The 18,994-nt window shown below is 34.0% G+C and overlaps 2 protein-coding genes across 8 annotated transcripts in view; both read right to left on the bottom strand.

The window, feature by feature from the left end:
- Positions 1 to 1,179: 1,179 nt before the first annotated feature.
- LOC127442074 (uncharacterized) lies at positions 1,180 to 14,604 on the bottom strand. 4 transcript variants are annotated; one of them, XM_051699816.1, is made up of 7 exons: positions 14,466 to 14,604; positions 6,656 to 6,964; positions 5,924 to 6,160; positions 5,592 to 5,702; positions 3,696 to 3,736; positions 3,320 to 3,460; positions 1,180 to 3,093 (listed from the first exon to the last, which is right to left on the bottom strand). In XM_051699816.1, the coding sequence occupies exons 1-7, from the start codon at positions 14,512 to 14,514 to the stop codon at positions 2,944 to 2,946; spliced, it is 1,038 nt and encodes a 345-aa protein (XP_051555776.1). In that variant the 5' UTR covers positions 14,515 to 14,604; the 3' UTR covers positions 1,180 to 2,943. The 4 variants fall into 4 exon arrangements, with proteins under 4 accessions (XP_051555776.1, XP_051555779.1, XP_051555775.1 ...); XM_051699819.1 differs by having other exon boundaries at positions 6,656 to 6,746; positions 14,466 to 14,548; XM_051699815.1 differs by lacking the exon at positions 14,466 to 14,604 and adding an exon at positions 9,396 to 9,638.
- LOC127442077 (SLAM family member 9-like) overlaps positions 10,928 to 18,994 on the bottom strand; it is a 284,700-nt gene continuing 276,633 nt past the window's right edge. For all 4 annotated transcript variants that reach the window (XM_051699822.1, XM_051699823.1, XM_051699821.1 and 1 more), the window contains exons 7-8: positions 16,599 to 18,820; positions 10,928 to 11,073 (exon numbers count right to left, since the gene is read on the bottom strand). In XM_051699822.1, the coding sequence (XP_051555782.1) occupies positions 18,641 to 18,820 (180 nt within the window). In that variant the 3' untranslated portion in view covers positions 10,928 to 11,073; positions 16,599 to 18,640. The remainder of the gene's footprint in view (positions 11,074 to 16,598; positions 18,821 to 18,994) is intronic.

Here is an 18,994-nt window from a genome sequence, read left to right as displayed (position 1 = left end):
GGGGCGTTCAAGTGAAAACTTGTTTGTATATTTAAAAGCAAGTGTTCCACAGTGATAGTGACAACGAAACACAACACAGCTGCACACAAAACAGAGAACAGATCTTACTAAACATGTCTGAAGAGTCTGTAGTCGAAGAATTTATGCATTTCTATGCCCAGCCTTTTTTTTTTTTTTTCTTTTTTTTTTAGGACCGATGCCAGTTCACAGTGTACGGAGTTACCTGCGCGATGCCAAAAATAGAAAACAAGCGATCGATAGAATGTACGCTCGTCACGATTGGTTAGGACAAAAATCTGATTACCATAGAAAACCTTCTACCGCGTGTCGTTTGTTGTCGGGTTGGGACACGGTATGACTGTGGCTGCCTGTAGCCTCCTCTATGTTTCTGTTTGATTTCCTAATAAAAAAATAAGAATGCATTAATTCTTTGACTACAAACTCTTCAGACATGTTTAATAAGTTCTGTTCTCTGTTTTATGTGCAGCTATATTGTGTTTTTTTGTCGCTATTTCTGTGGAGGACCTGTTTTTAGATAAACAAAATGTGTTTTCGCTTGAACTGTTTCTCTCGTGCCCTATCATGAATGCGCACAGGAGATCAACGGTCAGTGAATATTTTTATTAAATAATACATCATATTTTGGTTTGTTTCTCACCAAAACTTAATGTATGCTTTCAAAACATTCATGAGTCTCATGGAATAATTTATTAGACTTCTGAATTATAATTTTGTGTCCTTTTTGAAGTTTGAAGAGGTGGTCACCATAAACTGCCATTGTATGACATCACTGAGCACAACATTGTTTCAAAATTTTTCCCTTTGTGTGTTTTTAGAAAAATAATGAAACTTATATGGGGTTATAACAACACAGGGGTGAGTAAAGAATGACTGAATTTTCATTTTTGGGTGAACTAATCCTTTAAGAACATTTTCTGTGTAAAAGTTATAAACAATTTTACAACTACGTTGCCATGACGTTGTAATCTCAACAAACACTAAAATGACTGCAAAAATGGCAATTTAAACAACTTTATTGCTCAAATAATACATGTGTTTTAACAGTAGAATTGTGCTTTAATAAAATTGTAAGATTCAAATTTCTGCCTTGAAACCCTCCAAAAATTGAACCCCAATTCCATTGTGAGTGCCACACTATAACCTCGATTTTTGCCTTAAAAAAAAAAAAGAAATGCAAAAATATTTTTTGTGGTACTCAACATAATGCCACAAATGCTGTTAATTGACCTTAACTTGTATCTAACCTGGAATATTCTTTTAAGCATAAATTTTATTCAAGAGTTTTTTCATGGAAATTGAAAGTTGCAAGAACAATTAAACAGGCTACACTCAAGAGGTTCAAAAGATGAATACAAACTCAAGAAACAGAGAAACAGAACAAACTGAGAAAAAAATAACAGATACAGGTAAAACAATCGATAATCAGTTACTACAGGTAGAATACACACTGTACAAGAAATCCTGTTGTTTTTACCAAAAAAAAAAAAAACAATGGCAGCTGTGGTTGCCAGAATAATTATGTAAAAAATGCAGTAAAAATTTAAACAACTTTACAGAACAACCTGTAAATTTTACAGTTTAAAACTGTTGTAATTTACATGACCACAATGGCACTGTAAAAAAAAAAAAATCTGTAAAATTGACAGTAAAAAATAAAAATGTCATAAACTTGATATTAACCTTCTGAAACTGTAAAAATCTGCTTTTTACTTTATAAGGTATTGTTCATCACTGTACAAATTACAGAATGAGCACATGATGACATGAGGTTAATCAATAGTGTCTCTTCCAGGAGCAATGACCAATAAACAGAGACTCAGTGCTCAGTGTCACTCACAAAAGCACTAAACACCATCAGGGTAACACATGTGAAATTAAAATAATGCAGTAAACATTAACTAAACTACATTAAATATAAAACAGAACACCCCAATGTACATAACTGATATTAAAAATAAGAAGAAACATAACTATTCCCATAAAATATAATGAAATATAATGGGTCATGCAGGGAACTGTGGGAATGCCCGATTATTGTTTTTACTGTAATTTTAACAATATTTTACTGTATAAAGTACATGTATTCTCTTGTTAAACAATATACATTTTTACCATTAATTATACAGGAAAATCATTTTGTTTTTACATCAAATAAATAAATAAATATTTCAACAACATATTATTTTAAAAACTACTTTATTGTCTTTTAAAATCTATTTAAAAATGTTACTGTGTATTTTACAGTTAATATTCGTTTATCAATTAACATTTTATTTCTCTAGCATTTTTACAGTCTTTTACCGTTACAATTACAGAATTTTTTTTACAGTGCAGGTTTATGCATTTTATTCAAAGCAACTTACAAGTGAGAAAGTACAACAGAATAGCATTTACTCGAGAAAAATAGATCCCATGTAGAGTGGTGGGTTGAGGGTCTAAATACCAACAGTCTAAATGCATTTCAAAGGGATGCAACTTTTGCCAAACAGACACCCCCAACGTCATTTTTAACTTGACTGTTACAGACCAATACACATACTTTCCAGGAAGTGGTTTTAAAGAGTGATCACAAGGGTTGTGAGGAATCTGCAATGGAAATCTCTACTGAAATAGTGATAGATTTTACATTCCTCTGAGTCACAAACCTGCAGCAATTGTACAATTTCAATAAATTCATTAATTTCCTTACTTATTCAAACAATAGAATAGGCATATAGATAGAAATATAGACAGACAGACAGACAGACAGACAAAAAAAGCACCCTGTCAGTGCAAGTCACACAATGAATAGCACACTGCATGACCAATTATTATTGAAATCCTAAGGAAGTCTAAATTACTGAAAGTTACAGTAGTTTTCCATATCGACATCCATAGTATATACTGTTCTGATGAGGATGCTTTTAATGTATTTAAATTCAGTTAGTGTGCCGATTCATAGCCGGCTGAGGGTTTGCTGACCACTGAATAAATGGTGTGATCAGTTTCAGGCATTAGGGGTTTTGGGTGCTTTTGAATGGCACAGTAGACAGTGACTGGTTTGTCTGGGTTGCTCTGTGTTAGTGCTGCATTCTGAAATGAAGAAAAACAATATTTTAACAATATTACTCACTGTGATTGATTTGAACTGACATGTTAACTGATACCTCTAAGATGCAGCATTTAGTGTGTCCTGGTGTATGATTTGTACCGCTGGAAGTCACATTTTACAACTTTATCATATGAATGGTTTTCACTTATTATAGTCTTTAAAGGTATTTTTTTTTTTTAACAGAGTAATTGTCAAATAAGTTTTTACCTGATTCATAGAGTCAGGATTGGGCATGGTCAGGTTGGTTTCCATAGTAACATCAGGCTGCGCTCCTGCAGTATCGTACACAGTCTTAGGATTCTCTGATTTCTCCCGCATATCCGGTGGATTTTGTGGCTTGTTGTCCTCCTGCAGACAGTCCAATCAAAGTGTCATGAATGCTTCTTAGCCCTTTGGGCTGAAATGAAATGTCAGTGCTCAAGCTTTATATTTACTTATACACTGTGTTCACCCATGCTAGATCTACTTTTCAATTTACTTACGATCTATAAATGTAAGACATGCTGCAAACTTGTTTAAAAGGGAATAGACAGCATATTGTGAATTTTACAGGAATCGTAATAAATCGTAATATGAAGCTTACCGTAACTTCTGCATAAACTGTACTTTCACCCTCTTGGGGATCTAAGAAGTTAAGAAAAGATAAAAATACATGTAAATTTCAAATCTAAAAGAAAAAAAAATTCTTCAACTTGTCTGAATATCTTAATCATTCTTAAAATCTTTATCTACAGCTACACTGTCTGAACATTTTCTTTTTATGGAGTCTTTGCTCTAAGAATTATTATTATTATTATTATTATTATTATTATTTTTTTTTTTTTCAGAATATGCCTGCTAGTGTCATCTGGCATACACACACACATGTTGGTGCAGCTATCCTTATGAGGACTCTCCATAGACATAATGATTTTTATACTGTACAAACTATAGATTCTATCCCCTAACCCTACCCCTAAACCTAACCCTCACAAAAATCTTTCTGCATTTTTACATTTTCAAATAAACATCGTTTAGTATGTTTTTTAAGCGATTTGAATTATGGGGACACTAGAAATGTCCTAATAAACCACATTTATAGCATAATACCTTTGCAATTACCAGTTTGTAACCTAAAACAATCAAACCCACCCACACACATACACACACACAAAAAACTGGGGTTAGTGGTTAGGTTTAGGGTAAGGACCTTTTCCTTATGGTCTGGAATGAAAGGAATTTTTGTTCCTTATTTTCAACTAATGTTTATGAACAGCATCTGTTGCATGTCACAGACACACATCTTTACTCATGCCACAGTTATTAAAATTATTTGGAAACACGTTTACAGATATTAAACATATACTGGAAGCCTAACAGAAAAGCAGGTGATGTTTTAAAAGCAGAATTAATCTTGTATTGTATTTGAAACAAATGGTTTTGTAATAATGGGTCCAAGAAATGTTGTTGCTTGTAACAAACAAGCTGTAAATTTGTTTAAAACTTTTGACATAATCGACAGCATGCCACAGATGCTGTGCACATAGTAACTGAGTTTAAATTAACCTTTAATATTCCTTTGAATAATTACAATTTTAGCTATGGAGGTTAGAGGTCACTTCTTCATCTGATCAGTTACAATAACATTATTTGAAACGGTTTAAAAGTGGTGTGAATGCTACTCAAAAGATTTATTGTTTAAAATGTTACAATTTATGAAGAAGAAACATTAGGAATTAATTGTATGAATTAACTATTAATTATAATAGTCATTTATCTTTTCTTATTGTAAAAACAACACAGTGTGAAGAGCCTTTTTCTTTTGCAATCATATAAATAAACCAGTTTCATTTAATAAACAATTCCATAATTTTTTTTTTCTTCTTTGGGGAGTAAACTCCTTTATCAACTAGTTTAATTCGATAAAGAAATGTCAGTTGCATACATGCTGATATTATGGTACTGAAAAAACTCTCTATGGAGATTTTTTTACATTTAAACTATTTTGAAACTGATTTCCTCTGTAAAAATAGCAAAAAATAAGGGCAGTTATGTGCAAAGGACTGGCAAATCTTCATTTGGTTAATAACAAAATTAACTATTACTATTACTTTGTCCAACAAAGTTTTGAATTATCATAAGTGGTAAAGAAAACTGCAAAATTCTAACAGAAAAAATAAAATAAAAAATTATTGTACGTGAAGATTGCTTTAGAAGTATCCCATTCTTTAACTAAATGCAAAATACAGCAAAGAGAAACATTGGTGTTCAGCGAAAAATGTATTCAGTTAGGCAGAGCACAAATATCTGACACTAATATTAGTTCCACAAAATTGTTGGGAGGCTTATGAAATTTATGTGTACAGTACAGTCTTTAATTTGATAAAGTCAAGAGACTTACTCTTGGTTTGTGTGCCTATACTCATGAAACAGGCCTATCTTTAAGAGTGATATTGGAATGGTTTATGGTGTGTAATAACATGAATGTAGGATTAGATACCTTTTTTATTAGTATAGCAACGGTAGCCGACCACTGCCACAACAACCAATATGCAAAGAAGGGGAATCAACCAATAGATAGGCTTAGAATGCTGTCCACTGCTTCTTTTGTCTAGACATGATAATAAGAGCAGAAATCACCAGTTTTTCCAAGCTGAAGATCAAACTAACATGTATTTCAGTCTGGTGTGCTGTTCAGAAACATTTGATATGACATAAGAATGGCAATTTGTATTGAAAACTTATTTATAATCAGGACTGTCATTCTCTCATTCATTTTTCACTTGCTGTTTCTCCGTCTGTGTGTATTTGTATATTGGAGTGGATATGTACCTATATTAAAAGTGCAGGATTCATTAACTTCCTTTGTATCATTCTTCCAACTAACTGGGTTGCTATGGTTACAGATGATAATGTCACCACTGCAATACAAGCTGAGATTGTAGTTTCCAGATGATCTCACTTCCTCTTGAAAATAGCTGCTATTGTAAGTGAAGCTGATTGTACTATTATGTCCTTTACATGTAAATTTACAGATGTTTACAAATAGGACAGGGGCTTCCACGGCATCTGAAACAAATATTAAAACATTTAAGACTTGAAATCAGTAGATTTTGCTACATATTTTCAGTTGTGCTAAAGTATTTATTATTCAAAAAACTTGTCAGTCCAAAACAAAACAATTTATACAAACAATGTCTAACAGTCTTAATTTTTTAAAATGTAATTTCCCCTGAAATTCACATAAATAACTGAAAATGGTAAAAACACAAACATTTGTATTTATTTATTTATTTTTTAAGTCAAACTCATTATGAACAAATATATCATTATTTGTTCGAGGGTTAGGGTGCAAATAATATTTGCCACTATTTGCACTGGGGTGTAAACAGCATCCACCTTTATTTGCAACAGGGTGCAAATAGCATCTACCAAAAAATGGAATGCGACTTAATGAGACAGCATTTCGTTCAGTTTAACTGGTGCTCCACTACATTATTTACATAGTTGACACTGTCTTCTATGCAGTTTTATCATACTCTAAACAGTACAAATCACACTTACCCATAACAGATACTATGTGTTTCGCCACAGTTGTGGTTAATTCTCCACTTGCTCTTGCTTCGTAGACCCCACTGTCTGTCTTCTGCATGTTCTTCAATGTCAAAGAAAATGTTTCATTATTGAAATCCACTCTGTTCTTGTAGGAAGAGTGAGGTCTTCCTGTTTTAGATGCTTTTAAATATTTGAATATATTCTCTGATTTCTCATTTATCCAGACTAATTCATCAAACTCTGGTAGCTCATGTGTTTGTATATCCAGTGTAACAGAACCTCCTGTCTGCACAAACAGCGTGTCTTCAGAGCAGGACACTGAGAAAAGAGAAAGAATGTCTTTAAGGAGTAGCTGCTTGTTTACTCTTACTATTTTCCATCTTTTCTCTCTTACCTGTTTATATAATTAATATAATTATTTATCACATTATACATATAGAGTGAAATTCTTTTTTTTCACATATCCCAGCTAAGCTCAGGGTCAGCCATTATACAGCACTCCTGGAGCAGACAGGGTCAAGGGCCTTGCTCAGGGGCCCAACAGTGGCATTTTGGCAGTGCTGAGGCTTGAACCCCCAACCTTCAGAGCAGTAACCCAGAGCCTTAACCGCTGAGCCATGTCAGTTACAATATACTACTGTAAATATACTATTTTATTCATACACTGATGAGCCAAAACTTTATGACCATTCACAGGTGACAAAAATAACATTGATCATCTCCTAACAAGGCCACATGTCAAGTTCTGGGTAGATTAGATGGTAAGTGAACAATCAGTTCTTGCAGTCAACGTGATGAATGTAGGAGAAATAGGCAGGAGTGAAGACCTGAGCAACTTTGAGAAGGGCCAAATTGTTATGGCCAGACGACTGGGTCAGAGCATCTCTGAAACGGCAAGGATTGTGGGGTGCTCCCGGTCATCAGTGATGAGTACCTACTGATAGTGGTCCGAGGACTGACAAACCACAAACCGGTGACAGGTTGCTGGACGCACAAGGCTCATCGATGCGCGAGGGCAACGAAGGCTATCCCATCTTGTCCGAACTGACAGAAGGTCTACTGTGGCACAAGTCACTGAGAATTATAATGATGGTTACTGGAGGAATGTGACACAATACACAGTGCATCGCACCCTACTGCATATGGGGCTGCATATCCACTAATCTGTTTTGGCAGAACACGGAGGACCAAAAGCATATTATGCAAGTGGTCATTATGTTTTGGCTCATCAGTGTTTATACAGTAATAACAATAAAACAACAGCAACTTATACTCTAGAGCCATCATTTGGAGAAGCATTAAAACTACAGAATATTTCATTTAATCTGAAAATAACTGTGACATTGCTTGTAAATTAGACATGAAGCTAACAGTAAATAATACTGCCCTGCAAAGCCAAAATTATGAACAGAGTCATGTTTTCTAGACTGATCTTTCCTGTGTCAGATGGATTTGGCTTGACTATGCTCACATTCAGAATTAACAGTATAACTATGTTCACATTTGGCTGGACAATCAGAAATTTTAAGCCATTTTTCTCAGTTTCAGACACACATTTGCTCAGCTATCTAAAAGGGGACATATACCATAAGCTTCAATTATTATTATATAAAGCTTTAGTTACTTTAACTCTAACCCACACCCTATACCTATCCCAAACAGAAAACATTTTGTATTAGTAGCATTATTTAATTTATTGTATGTATGGATCATTTTTACAAATGACGACATCCCAAAATGTCCCCAAAGGGAGGTTTTGTCCAATTTTGCCCTCTTTTGGGTACACATTTGTCCCCAAACTATAGCTAAGTACACACACATACACACACAAACCTTTCAAATAAGCTTATAATCACTGCCAAAGAATACACACACCTCGCACCAACAATCTCATCCACAGCAGTCTCTGGTTCTTAATTATCATTGACAGCTATAATACAGTTTAGGTACCACAAGCTACATTTTTGTTTATGCGTATACAGATAATGAACTCTGTGGCTTGTCTGTAATAGACACAAAGAGAAATGATCGAGAGGACCATTGAGCAATAGACAAAAGTTTTGTAACCCAAATATTGCAATTATCCCTTTAAAGAAGTCAAAGCACCTACCGCCTCATGAAGACAAGCCATTCACTTGATAACTATATTTACATTTACATTTAGTTATTTAGCAGAAGCTTTTATCCAAATCAACTTACATAAGCAATTCATTAGAATGTACAAAAAATTCAACTATCTCCAGTTGTAGCCAGAGTAGTAACTGATACTTTTAGATGTGTTTTGACAAGAATACCAGAACAGAAATGTGTTTCACATTTACACAAACAATATCATATTTATGATAATAAAAAAGACAAACATATGGTTGAAAACATTTAAGACTTTAAACACTGTAAAAATGAAAAGATACTCAAGGAACCATTTAGGTTTCCTCATCTGCTACAGTGGCAGAACCCTCTCAAACACTCTTTAGGTTTTCTGAGAAACTCACTCTTATTCCTGAAAGAACTCTAAAGGACGCAAAAGACTGTCAGCTGTTCCTTCAGTAACCCCATCAGTGAAAGGCTTCAAAGCACTTGAAATATATCTTAAAATTACCAGGTTCCTTCAAAGGGTAACTGGAGGATCTCAAAAGTGCCAGTGTAAATTGAAGAACCCCCAAAAGTCCCTCAGATATCTTATAATTTTTTTTTCAGTTGAGAGATATTATTAATATAGTGACTGTGACCTAAAAATAATTGAAATTACCTGTGCTGTCTAAAAGAAGAATGAGTACGAGCATCCATCTTAAAGCCATCTTAGAAAACAAATGGCAGTGTGTACATCCGTCTTTCAAAAAGGAAGTGATACGTCTGAGATGTAATGTTAAGAAATGTAACAGCACCATGACACGAGTTTCATTTGATTCTGTGTTAAAAATCTATTGACTATCATAGGTAGAAGTACTTATAGCAACACATCAGGTCAAAATATGATATAACTGAATTCTTGCAAACAGCTCTTCACTTGAGTTCACTGGGAATAAGTTCACCCTAAAGAGTTACAAAGTGACATCTTTTAATATTTCACAAAAAAAAAAAAAAAAAAAAAAATTTTTTTACAGACTATGCTATAGCATTTACTAAAGCCTTTAAGTTAAAATTTAGTTTGATTGAAGGGTTTGTACTATTCAGTTGGGTCTGATAAAACACTTTCAAAGAGCCCTCTCTCTCTCTGCTGTGTTCCTGTTCACTCTGCCCCCACTTCTCACTTTTTTTGCACACCCACTTTACACATCGTCTTTGTACACTTTTCAAAACATCCCCCAATGGTAAAGGTCGGAAAATGAAACAACACAACTTCAAAATCATAAATTGCAGAGTTTATGAATATGCAGATAAAAGAAGAAATTGTTATAAATCATTGTTAAATGTAAATTAACAATATACTATTATCATAACAAAATTATTTTGACTAATTTTGAACAATTGAATTTTGTAGATATGCATAATAGATCTATTATTATTTGACAAGGCAATGGTATGGTTCTATTTTTGGCATTGGATTGCCCCATTATCTAAACAAAGGCTGCTGTCATGTCATACTGAAGGGTAAAACCAACTTCCTGATTTTAAAAAATAAATAAAAATTTTATTGACTCACGACTAGTTCTACAAATGTGTTCTACAAAACTCTTTTGGTATGTACAGTAAGTCATGATTACCAGTACCAGATTAAAATTTACTTCAGAAAAGATATGAATTGAATACATTTATTCATAAAGCAAGACACAAAATAAACACACACATTAAAAATTATGAGTGAAAAATCTGAAAAATGAAAATGAGGCTAAAACTATTTACTCAATACTTAAAAGACAACATGTTGTAATTTTCAGTCTTATGGAAGATCTTTTAGACCTATTTTTTACATGGGTAACACTTCACAGTAAGGTTCCATTAGTTAACATGAACTAACAATGAACAATAGTTTTACAAGATTTATTAATATTGGTTAATGTTAATTTAAACTTATACTAAGGTATTTTTTATGCAAATATTTATGTTTTTGTTAACATTAGTTAATGCACTATGAACTAACATGATCTAACATTGAGCAATTGTATTTTCATTGACTAACATGAACCAAGATTAATAAATGATGTAAAACAATTGTCCATTGTTAGTTCATGACACCTAATGCATTAATGTTAACACATTCAACCTCATTAAAAAGTTTTACCTTTAATGTAATACAGAATATATATATATATATATATATATATATATATATATATATATATATATATATATATATGATATCCATTATAGAAAAATAGAATACAATAAAAGTACATTCAATACAAAATAGAATATACAATATGTTCTCTGCACAGCACATTGTGAAAATAACAGTAACAATCTTAATAACAATTTAATCATATTATCTCTGATCTTTTGTAAATACTTTATGGTCCCTTTTTGTAAGCTTACTTTTACTGGACAGAACACATTTGCAAAGTAGACCAGACTTTAGTTTATTCATCAAAGGTCTGGCTTTGCAAGACTATACAGAGCCAGATTTCTGACTGTATATCGACATAAAGTGTTGTCCACTTTGCAGCTTTCCTTGGTCAAGAATTTCCCACTTAGACAGGAAGAGACCGTCTGACTAGTTCTTTTTGGAAACAAGTCACTTGTTGTAAACCTGGTAGCTTATCAACATGACTTTTGTTTCTCAGCATACTGATAGAAATCTGTGCATTTTGACTCACGGAAATGACTTAGAACACAGCCAATCAGATTTAAGTTTGTGTTTTTTGAAAGTTCTTATCATTTTTATGTACAAAATATATCAGATGGTCTGTGAATTATCTGTGGAAGTGCTCTCAGAGGCTATTTAATCTGATTTAAAGAGAGTCATCATTTACTCATCTTTATGTTGCTCTAAACTTGTTTGACTTTATTTCTTCTGAACAACACAAAAGGAGTTGTTAGGCAGAATGTTAGCCAACATTCAATTTCATTGCATGTTTTTTCCTATACTGTACACCTCCTTTTGTGTTCCACGGAAGAAGTAAATTCACATGAGTTAAGAGCCACAAATGATGACAGAATTTTCATTTTTGGGTGAACTGTCTCTTTAAGCACTGAACTATATCTTGACTTTAAGCAATTACAGACACCTGTGTGAAATTTGTTCACTGACCCCTTTTAAATTCTACACTGTTGTGTTCATTCTTTTTCAGTCTTGGAAAGCCTGGTTCAATTTAGAATTAGGTGTAACTGTCTGTAACCGTTTGCTGTATATTGCACATTTTTTACACAGAGAAAAGGGCAAGTATTGGACAAAAATTATATTATCGTCAACAAGCTGGCTTAGTCTCTATGACCACAAAGCACATGACATCCTCATAAAAACAACTTCAGAAGTCGGAAGTAGGATCAAGACTTCTGACAAGCATGAGAAGGCAGCATAAAAGGGTGAGAACCAGCCTTTGCTGGAGCAGTTAACAGAGATAAGTCTAAGACAAGAATCAACAAAAGAGTGCAATTTAAAAAGGATGATAAAATAAACAGGGGTGTAATAAATAATCATGTAAAGGGTTTGTTCACCTAAAAAAAATACATTCTTAATTATTTACTAACATCTGCATTTGTGTGTGTGTGGAGAGCGGGGTGGGCCGAGCGGCGACTGTGCGAAGCGAGGCCGGTTTGGACTCCTGCAGCGGATTATCTCGCCCAGCTGTGGCTGATTACAGCATTAGCGGGCGAGAGATAAAGTCAGGGGAGTCGGGGAGAGACACAGGGAGAGAGAGAGAGACTCAGCGAAGCTGTTTATGCATAGTGTTGAGCTGAAAAGCCAATAGAGTTGATGTGTAGTGTTGAGCTGAAAAGCCAGCGGAGTTTATGTGTGGTGAAGCTGACCAAGGACACCCCTTCATGGCAATGGTATTCCCTGATTGCAGTGGCCTCTTTCTGCAGGATAATGCGCCCTGCCACACTGCACACATTGTTTGGGAATGTTTGAGGAACATAATGAAGGTGTTGCCTTGGCCTTCAAATTCCCCAAATCTCAATCCGATTGAGCATCTTTGGGATGTGCTGGACCAACAAGTCTGAGCCACGGCGGCTCCAACTCGCAGCTTACACTTGAAGGAACTGCTGCTAATGTCTTGGTGCCAGATACCACAGGACAACTTCAGGGGTCTTGAAAAAAGCGCCTCTGTGGGTCGGCGCTTTTTTGGTGGCACACGGAGGACCAAAAGCATATTATGCAGGTGGTCATAATGTTTTGGCTCATCAGTGTTTATACAGTAATAACAATAATAACAAAAGCACCTTATACACTAGAGCAATCATCAGGGGCATCATTTGGTGAGGCATTAAATATTTCATTTAATCTGAAAATAACTGTGACATTGCTTGTAAGATAGACATGAAGCTAACAGTAAATAATACTGCCCTGCAAAGCCAAAATAATTATTTGTTATGAACAGAATCATGTTTTCTAGACTGATCGTTCCTGTGTCAGATGGATTTGGCTCGACTATGCTTACATTCAGAGTTAACAGTATGACTATTTTCACATTTGGCTGGACAATCAGAATGTTGAAGCCATTTTTCTCAGTTTCAGACACACATGTTTGCTCCGCTATCTAAATTTATTTTATATATAGCTATAGTTACTTGAAACTAACTCCAACCCACACCCTAAACCTAACCCAAACAGAAAACATTTGGTATTATTAGAATTTTAAAAATCATTATTTAATTTATTGTTTGTATGGATCGTTTTCCAAATGACGACGTCCCAAAATGTCCCCAAAGGGAGGTTTTGTCCAATTTTGCCCTCTTTTGGGTACACATTTGCCATCAAACTATAGCTAAGTACGCACACATACACACACAAACCTTTCAAATAAGCTTATAATCACTGCCAAAGAATACACACACCTCGCACCAACAATCTCATCCACAGCAGTCTCTGGTTCTTAATTATCATTGACAGCTATAATACAGTTTAGGTACCACAAGCTACATTTTTGTTTATGCGTATACAGATAATGAACTCTGTGGCCTATCTGTAATAGACACAAAGAGAAATTATCGGGAGGACCATTGAGCAATAGACAAAAGTTTTGTAACCCAAATATTGCAATTATCCCTTTAAAGAAGTCAAAGCACCTACCGCCTCATGAAGACAAGCCATTCACTTGATAACTATATTTACATTTACATTTAGTTATTTAGCAGAAGCTTTTATCCAAATCAACTTACAAAAGAGGAACATAAGCAATTCATTAGAATGTACAAAAAATTCAACTATCTCCAGTTGTAGCCAGAGTAGTAACTGATACTTTTAGATGTGTTTTGACAAGAATACCAGAACAGAAATGTGTTTCACATTTACACAAACAATATCATATTTATGATAATAAAAAAAGACAAACATATGGTTGAAAACATTTAAGAATTTAAACACTGTAAAAATGAAAAGATACTCAAGGCACCATTTAGGTTTCCTCATCTGCCACAGTGGCAGAACCCTCTCAAACACTCTTTAGGTTTTCTGAGAAACTCACTCTTATTTCTGAAAGAACTCTAAAGGACGCAAAAGACTGTCAGCTGTTCCTTCAGTAACCCCATCAGTGAAAGGCTTCAAAGCACTTGAAATATATCTTAAAGTTACCAGGTTCCTTCAAAGGGTAACTGGAGGATCTCAAAAGTGCCAGTGTAAATTGAAGAACCCCCAAAAGTCCCTCAGATATCTTATAATTTTTTCAGTTGAGAGATATTATTAATATAGTGACTGTGACCTAAAAATAATTGAAATTACCTGTGCTGTCTAAAAGAAGAATGAGTACAAGCATCCATCTTAAAGCCATCTTAGAAAACAAATGGCAGTGTGTACATCCGTCTTTCAAAAAGGAAGTGATGCATTGTCTGAGATGTAATATTAAGAAATGTAACAGCACTATAATCTTCCCGTAACTACATATAAACCAAAGAGGAGGAGATTGGGGGGAGGGGGTGCCATGACACGAGTTTCATTTGGTTCTGTGTTAAAAATCTATTGACTATCATAGGTAGAAGTACTTATAGCAACACATCAGGTCAAAATATGATATAACTGAATTCTTGTAAACAGCTCTTCACTTGAGTTCACTGGGAATAAGTTCACCCTAAAGAGTTACAAAGTGACATATTTTAATATTTCACTTCATAATTAAATAAACATTTTTGTTTTACAGAGTTAAGTTTAGTTTGATTGAGGGGTTTGTACTATTCAGTTGGGTCTACTTTCAAAGCCATCAGGGGTCTCTCTCTGATGTGTTCCTGTTCACTTCGCCCACACTTCTCACTTCTTTTTATCACACATCCTGTTTTTACACTTTCACAAAACATCCCCAACTAGTTTAGGTCCATAAATGAAACAACGCTTTGGAACACAACTTCAAAATCATAAATGGCAGAGTTTATGAATATGCAGATAAAAGAAGAAATTGTTATAAATCATTGTTAAATGTAAATTAACAATATACTATTATCATAACAAAATTCTTTTAAAATTAATTTTGAACAATTGAATTTTATAGATATACATAATAGATCTATTATTATATGACAAGTGATGGCACAGTGCCTCAATGGGTAGCACTGTCGCCTCACAGCAAGAAGCTCCCTGGTTTGAGTCATGGCTCACCCAAGGCCTTTCTGTGTGTAGCATGAATGTTCTCCCTGTGTTTGCGTGGGTTTCCTCTAGGTGCTCTGGTTTCCACCACATCCCAAAGACATGCAGGTCAATTTAACTGGAGACTCTAAATTGCCCATAGGTGTGAATGAGAGTGTGGATATGTATGTCTGTTTGTGTGTTAGCCCTGTGATGGACTGGCCACCAGTCTAGGGTGTTTCCCTGCCTTCGGACTGAGACAGCACGGATTGGCTCCAGCACACAACCTGTGACGCTACGTAAGACAAGCAGCTATAGAAAATGGATGGATGGATTATGTGACATTGCAATGGTATGGTTCTATTTTTGGCATTGGATTGCCCCACTATCTAAACAAAGGCTGCTTTCATGTCATGTCAAACTGAAGGGTAAAACCAACTTCCTGATTTTAAAAAACAAACAAAAACTCAATGTCTCATGACTAGTTCTACAAATGTGTTCCGCAAACCTTTTTTGGTATGTACGTACAGTAAGTCGTGATTTCCAATACCACATTAAAATTTACTTCAGAAAAGATATGAATTGAATACATTTATTCATAAATCAAGACACAAAATAAACACACACATAAAAAATTACGAGCAAAAAATCTGAAAAATTTAAATGAGGCTAACACTATTTACGCAATACTTAAAAGACAACATGTTGTAATTTTCAGTCTTATGGAAGATCTTTTAGACCTATTTTTTACATGGGTAACACTTCACAGTAAGGTTCCATTAGTTAACATGAACTAACAATGAACAATAGTTTTACAAGATTTATTAATATTGGTTAATGTTAATTTAAACTTATACTAAGGTATTTTTTATGCAAATATTTATGTTTTTGTTAACATTAGTTAATGCACTATGAACTAACATGATCTAACATTGAGCAATTGTATTTTCATTGACTAACATGAACCAAGATTAATAAATGATGTAAAACAATTGTCCATTGTTAGTTCATGACACCTAATGCATTAATGTTAACACATTCAACCTCATTAAAAAGTTTTACCTTTAATGTAATACAGAAAAAAAAGATATATATATATATATATATATATATATATATATATATATATATATATATATATATATATATATATATATATATATATATTTGATATCCATTATAGAAAAATAGAATACAATAAAAGTACATTCAATACAAAATAGAATATACAATATGTTCTCTGCACAGCACATTGTGAAAATAACAATAACAATCTTAATAACAATTTAATCATATTACCTCTGATCTTTTGTAAATACTTTATGGTCCCTTTTTGTAAGCTTACTGTTACTGGACAGAACACATTTGCAAAGTAGACCAGACTTTAGTTTATTCATCAAAGGTCTGGCTTTGCAAGACTATACAGAGCCAGACTTCTGACTGTATATCGACATAAAGTGTTGTCCACTTTGCAGCTTTCCTTGGTCAAGAATTTCCCACTTAGACAGGAAGAGACCGTCTGACTAGTTCTTTTTGGAAACAAGTCACTTGTTGTAAACCTGGTAGCTTATCAACATGACTTTTGTTTCTCAGCATACTGATAGAAATCTGTGCATTTTGACTCACGGAAATGACTTAGAACACAGCCAATCAGATTTAAGTTTGTGTTTTTTGAAAGTTCTTATCATTTTTATGTACAAAATATATCAGATGGTCTGTGAATTATCTGTGGAAGTGCTCTCAGAGGCTATTTAATCTGATTTAAAGAGAGTCATCATTTACTCATCTTTATGTTGCTCTAAACTTGTTTGACTTTATTTCTTCTGAACAACACAAAAGGAGTTGTTAGGCAGAATGTTAGCCAACATTCAATTTCATTGCATGTTTTTTCCTATACTGTACACCTCCTTTTGTGTTCCACAGAAGAAGTAAATTCACATGAGTTAAGAGCCACAAATGATGACAGAATTTTCATTTTTGGGTGAACTGTCTCTTTAAGCACTGAACTATATCTTGACTTTAAGCAATTACAGACGCCTGTGTGAAATTTGTTCACTGACCCCTTTTAAATTCTACACTGTTGTGTTCATTCTTTTTCAGTCTTGGAAAGCCTGGTTCAATTTAGAATTAGGTGTAACTGTCTGTAACCGTTTGCTGTATATTGCACATTTTTTACACAGAGAAAAGGGCATGTATTGGACAAAAATTATATTATCGTCAACAAGCTGGCTTAGTCTCTATGACCACAAAGCACATGACATCCTCATAAAAACAACTTCAGAAGTCGGAAGTAGGATCAAGACTTCTGACAAGCATGAGAAGGCAGCATAAAAGGGTGAGAACCAGCCTTTGCTGGAGCAGTTAACAGAGATAAGTCTAAGACAAGAATCAACAAAAGAGTGCAATTTAAAAAGGATGATAAAATAAACAGGGGTGTAATAAATAATCATGTAAAGGGTTTGTTCACCTAAAAAAATTAATTCTTCATTATTTACTAACATCTGCCTTTATGTGCCACAGAAGAAATAAAATAATTGACATTAGAACAACATGAGGGTGAGTGAAAGAATTTTCATTTTTGGGTGAACCATCCCTTTAACTTAAACAAGAAAAATGACTGAAAAGGAAAGAAAAACTCACATACATGATACAAAAAAACTTGTATGCAATAAATGCAATGTATAGGTGCACCAAACAAAAGGGGGTGCCAACAGGGCTTTTCTGGCATGGCTAAGGGAGCTCAGCAAAGTATTCAAGGTTGCTGTGAGTGTCAATGCTTACATTGCATATATCCCCATAGATGGGTAGTTGCACCCTTGCATAAAAATAGACAAACTACAGTAGATCTGCATTTAGTAATCAACACTCAAAGCTCCTTAAAAAGACTAAATACTGACCAAGGTATACTGTTAGCAAGACTAATACTCGATGTGTCTTTGCACTGCATGCTCAAAATTCATGCTTGTTGGTAAATGTAATAAGTACTGTAAGTGATGGAAGGAGGTCAACACTATCTACAGTATATGCTATACTATAATCTCCAAAAGAAGTATTAAAAAAAACAACAACAAAAAAACAAACACCTCTGCATTTCTGATTTACACAGCTTCTGTTGATTTGAACGGTTGTTTTTGGTATTGCAGAGACCATGGCTAGTTGTCACACTTTTTACTTCTAATTCATATTTTTCACAGTGGGGTTATTTTTGAAAATCAATTACTGTTTATTCTGTGTTTAATTCAGGATTGAATTCACTGTTTTTTTAAACCAACATACAAAACCACTGTTAGATAAAACAAATAATTTCTCCAATTTAACAGATGGCCTTGTGACAACTAGTCTCAGTCTCCATTTTGATTTGAGGTGTCATTGGATGAAATCCCTGGTGTTTTCCTGGTTGGTTGTTTGCACACCATTGAATAAATAGTATGGTCTGTTTCAGTGGGGGCTGAAAGTTTTTGGTGTTGTCCTACTGTGCAGTAAGTTGTGCTGGGTCGATTATCTCCATTTTCTTCTTGCATCTGGGCCAGAACCGTATAAAATACATGTAAAATAAAAGAGTTTGGGATTTAGAAAATGCTTTCCTGAAATATTTATTAATCTTAAGTAAGGCTATAATTTTCTTTTTAACAAACTTATTCAGCAACCATTTCTTTCAACCATTTCAGAAAAATATTTCTAGGGACATTCTAGAT

Source organism: Myxocyprinus asiaticus, chromosome 6, assembly GCF_019703515.2.
Source record: "Myxocyprinus asiaticus isolate MX2 ecotype Aquarium Trade chromosome 6, UBuf_Myxa_2, whole genome shotgun sequence".
Taxonomy (NCBI): Eukaryota; Metazoa; Chordata; class Actinopteri; order Cypriniformes; family Catostomidae; genus Myxocyprinus; species Myxocyprinus asiaticus.
The sequence above is the reverse complement of the archived record's forward strand: the minus strand, read 5'-3'. Positions and strand labels throughout refer to the sequence as shown.

Coding starts and splice junctions, on each gene's coding strand:
- LOC127442074 (XM_051699815.1), bottom strand. CDS start 9,534: ATGGTGCTGTTACATTTCTTAACATTACATCTCAGACGTATCACTTCC. Junction 3,737..5,591: donor TTGCTATACTAATAAAAAAG/GTATCTAATCCT, acceptor TTAACTTCTTAG/ATCCCCAAGAGGGTGAAAGT. Junction 3,094..3,319: donor ATCCTGACTCTATGAATCAG/GTAAAAACTTAT, acceptor TCTTCATTTCAG/AATGCAGCACTAACACAGAG.